Raw genomic sequence first — 4450 nt, forward strand, 5'->3', positions numbered from 1 at the left:
GCGGACGACACCCGTGCCCGCAGCCCTGACGCGCGGGAGGCTCTGAGGAGACGGGTCCCCGCTGCTCAAACAACAGCCGTGCCCGCGGACACCGCGGCAGCAGCGCCCTCCTCCCCGCCCCGGTCAGGGCAACAGCTTCAGCCCCCGCATCACGCACGCGCCGTCGCCCAACGGCCGCTCCGGCCGCGCGCATGCGGGGTGCTGCCTATTCCCCCACGCGCACAGGCGGAAGTGAGGACCGAGCTCGGTCGCGCGCCTGTGCTCCCTGCGACCTGCGCCCTCTCCCTGCAGCGTAGGACACGCGGGAGCTGCGCGTGTCGCCCCCGACCCGCGCCCACCTCCACTCGCGCCCAGCGGCGCGGCGGGCTCTGCGCGGGGATGGCGGGGGGGCGGCCGGGCCTGGGCGCGGCGCTGGGCGCGGCGCTGCTGGCGAGGCTGGGCCTGGTGCTGTACGGGCTGCACCAGGACAGGGCCATGCGGGTGCAGTACACCGACGTCGACTACCGGGTCTTCACCGACGCGGCGCGGCTGGTGACCGAGGGGCGGTCGCCCTACCGGCGGGCCACCTACCGCTACACCCCGCTCCTGGCCTGGCTCCTGACGCCCAACGTCTACCTCGCCGAGGTCTTTGGGAAGCTGTTCTTCGTGGCGGGGGACCTGGCGGCTGCCATCATCGCCTACCGGGCCCTGCGGCACCGAGGGGCCGCCGCCGGCCAGGCCTGCGGGTGTTGCACCGCCGCCTGGCTCCTCAACCCTCTGCCCATGGCCGTCTCCAGTCGGGGCAACGCGGAGGCCCTGGTCGCACTGCTGGTCCTCGCCACCCTGTACTTCGTGGAGGTGGGGAGCGTAGGGAAGGCCGCAGCCTGCTATGGGCTGGCCATGCACATGAAAATATACCCGCTGACCTATGCGCTGCCCATAGCGCTCCACCTGCAGAGCGAGCGGTACGGCGAGGAAGGGGCAGTGGATACAAGGGGTGACAAAAAAGCAAAGTTTACGTTTGTAGGGTACCTCTGGCAGCTTTTTGTAAAGATGCTGAACCGCAATGTGCTGCTTTTTGGAGCAGTTGCTGGATCTGTGCTGGCTGCTTTGACTGTTGTGTTTTATCACCTCTACGGCTGGGAGTTTTTGGAGCATGCCTACCTCTACCACCTGACCAGGAGAGATACCCGTCATAACTTCTCTCCCTATTTCTACATGTTGTACTTAACTGCAGAGAGCAGATGGAGTTTTGCCCTTGGGATCGCAGCTTTCTTGCCCCAGCTGCTTTTGCTCCTGGTTGTGTCCATAGCATTTTACAGAGACCTTGCCTTCTGTTGTTTCCTACACACTGCTATTTTTGTGAGTTTTAACAAAGTGTGCACATCCCAGTACTTTGTCTGGTATCTCTGCCTTTTGCCCCTCATAATGCCTAGTGTTAAGATGTCCTGGCATCGTGGTGTACTGCTTCTCTTTCTGTGGCTTGTTGGACAAGGCCTGTGGCTCGCTCCTGCATACTTTCTGGAGTTTAAAGGATATAATACTTTTTTATTTATCTGGTTGGCAGGCTTACTTTTCCTTTTTATTAACAGCTTCATACTCATTCAGATTATTTCACATTATCAAAAAGAAGCACAAGTTGCAAAAAAACTCAAACAACAGTAATAAACAGGCCAAAATCCAGAAACAGCAGTACTGTCTTTGATAAGGCTTTTTGTACCACCAGCATTTTGTTTAATACAAACCCGTGTACGTTGTACTAAAGCACGTTGTATGTAAGTGATACTTTGTCAGGGACGTGAGGGTACTGATTGGCCTTAATTGCCCTGAGCAGCCCCAGTCCTGCCCTGAGCAGTGTCTGCAGGCGTACCTGTCACCTGCATGGACCGTGAAACTATGTCCTACCCTTCTCTCCAGCCCCATCTCCTGCAGCTTCTGATGGGACTCCCTGGAAGCACCCTGGACCAGTTCATCCCATACCACGTCTGGGGCTGTGGGTGGACTCAGTTACCAGCACCTGTCTTCAGCTGCCATCTCCAGACCCAGCGTGACTGCCCTGGGCAGTGAGGGCATGGCCTGTGCTGGGGTTACCCTCAGCTCCTGCTCATACCCCCTCTGGAGCAGCCTCAATCTTTTTACTCCCGGGCACCCTTTTTTTCACTTTACCTGTTGAGGACTGTGGGTTCTGTCTAGGAATGCACAGGAGACTATAAAGGGATGTTGTACGTTCCAGTAAGTGGGTGGGGTGTTTTGCAAGGATTAAGCTAATGAATAAAATAAGGCAATCACTTCATATGTACACTGGGATTTATTTTTTCTTTTCTTTTTACCGTAAGTTATACAGTGTCTGTGGCCTGTACCTGGTCTTTCTTCAGTGAAGTAGGAAGAAAGTGGTTATTTCATACAAGTTATTAACTCCATGAAACTTTTAATTTATTTTAGAATTCAGATATGCCTGCTCATACAGATACTTATTGTTGCCTTTTCAGTGCTGTTTGAATTTTTGAACAGATTTATTCCCCTTGCTATGGAGGAAGATTTTTCCAAATACCTGTCTTGGATCACAGAGATGCATAAAGCAAAAATAATTGTGTTCCTTGCTGCCATGATCTAAAAAAAGAGGCTACTGCTTTAAACTGCAGTTAACTCACAGTTATTGTGGATGTTAACAGTAGCAAATGCAAAGAGTGAAAATATACCTAGAGTGGCACCTGTGTCCCAAAAGCACTAGAGTTTATACCAAAAAGTAATTGGAAATGTAGTTTGTCAGTAGCTCAATATGTCCACTATTAAAAATAAATGAAAATGAAAGTGAAAGGAGTTGAGGAAGTGGAGCAGTTGCCAGAAGAAAAGGAAAGTTTTAAAATAGGAAGCTCTACAACCTGTCAAAAGGAGGTTTTTTATTCCCAGATGAGACAGGAGGAGACACAGAATTGCGTGCCAGGTGGTAGTAAGAGGACCTGTCAGCCATTTTGGACTCAATGCTCTCCTCAAGAATATCCTACGAGAGGTCTGGGGTACATAGCCTTTGACAGAGGTGGAAACTGGTGATGTATGTTTTAATAAAATCTTGAGTGTACGTAGGCATATGCCAAATTTAAGAATTTTCATATTTTCCTCAGCTTTTAGTTACATCCTATGGGAAAGTGAAACCCTTAGTGTGTAATGTGGAGCGGAGCTTTAAGACAAAATAATTTGAACTACTTGGTGGAATTTCCGGTGTTGTCGGTGGGAAAGGATGTGGCCAAGTGGGTTTGCCTCCCATGCGGCCTCTCTGAATCACGCGATTTCCTGACGCAGCCTTCTGCCGCAGGACTGCAGTGGCTCCCCGGCTTTTTTACAGACAGGGGTTTCTTTCCTGGGTGTAGTTCTACCTCACGAGGGTGAATTGCGGTGGTTTGAACTGTTGGTTTTTCCCATTGCTTCTCGTTCCCGTTGAGGTGGGTATGTGAAAGGAGAGGAAGCCCCTGAGCCCCAACAGCCCAGAGCTGAAGGGCATGTTGTCAGGAGGCCTGACGATGTCCTTAACACCCCTCTGGCCCAGTTCAGCCGTTCTGATGTTGTGTTAGGTGGAAGGATGATTTCCCTGCTCAGAGCAATGTGGGGTGGTTCTGCTCCCCAGCTGGGAAGGCAGTCTGGTTTCCCCCACCGGTCTGCACTCACACTCGCCTTCACTTTGTGAAGAACCTGCCAGCCTCTTCTTTGCAAATCCAGAAATTGGATGAGGCAATGCATGTTCTTTTGACAAACTGTCTTGTTTTTTCCGGCATGTCTTATGGATGTCGCACTGATTTCCTTCCCCTGGCTTTGCCTGCGATGAAGGAAGAAATACTTGTAGCGCCAGCTTGTCTACATCTTCCACAAGAGGTTTATCAGTCAAAAGGCTGGTGGCACAAGCCACATTCACACACAGTTTAGTTTTATATTAATCACCAAAACATTTTTTGTGTGCTATGCATGTGTGAAGAGAAAGTGTCCCATGTGGGTTTATTTTCCAAGGTAGAGTTTGACGTGCCCAGTTAGTGTTTCACCAGAGGACTGAAAAGGCTCTTCTGTGCCGATACCTCTATTCAGCCCATCCCAATGTGCAGGTGATCGCTCATTTTCCCTTGCAACTGCTCTCCTATTACCTGCTACACGTTTTTCTGTTGCAAATAGCATATTTTCTTCACCCAAAGCAAATATTCCACATCTCTTTAACAGACCTAATTATGCTGTTTCCAGACCTTTCCACTCCCCTCTTTTTTCCCTCCTGTTGGTGAAGAAAGCAAATGAAAGCCAAAAGGCATTTCCAGCTTCAAAAGCTTCAGAAGCCTTTAAAAAAAAAAGTTACTGTGTTCATGACAGAATTGTAATGTTTTTTATATAAGAAGTAATTTCCTTATGACAAATACATTCTCAATTCAGTAACAGCTAAATCATTTCGAGGCCTTCAGAAGGCAAGTTGTGTGGCAACAGGGACCGAAGAGTA

At 50.4% G+C, this 4450-nt stretch overlaps 1 protein-coding gene across 1 annotated transcript; it reads left to right on the plus strand.

The window, feature by feature from the left end:
- Window positions 1-226: 226 nt before the first annotated feature.
- On the plus strand, window positions 227-2269 carry PIGM (phosphatidylinositol glycan anchor biosynthesis class M). Its single transcript, XM_054822757.1, has one exon. The coding sequence runs from the start codon at window positions 379-381 to the stop codon at window positions 1642-1644; it is 1266 nt and encodes a 421-aa protein (XP_054678732.1). The 5' UTR covers window positions 227-378; the 3' UTR covers window positions 1645-2269.
- The last annotated feature ends 2181 nt before the right edge of the window (window positions 2270-4450 follow it).

The sequence above is a fragment of the Grus americana genome, chromosome 3 (genome assembly GCF_028858705.1).
Source record: "Grus americana isolate bGruAme1 chromosome 3, bGruAme1.mat, whole genome shotgun sequence".
In the NCBI taxonomy this organism is placed as follows: domain Eukaryota; kingdom Metazoa; phylum Chordata; class Aves; order Gruiformes; family Gruidae; genus Grus; species Grus americana.

What these genes read in the sequence shown, in the direction of transcription:
- PIGM (XM_054822757.1), top strand. Translation starts at nt 379, where the DNA reads ATGGCGGGGGGGCGGCCGGGCCTGGGCGCGGCGCTGGGCGCGGCGCTG.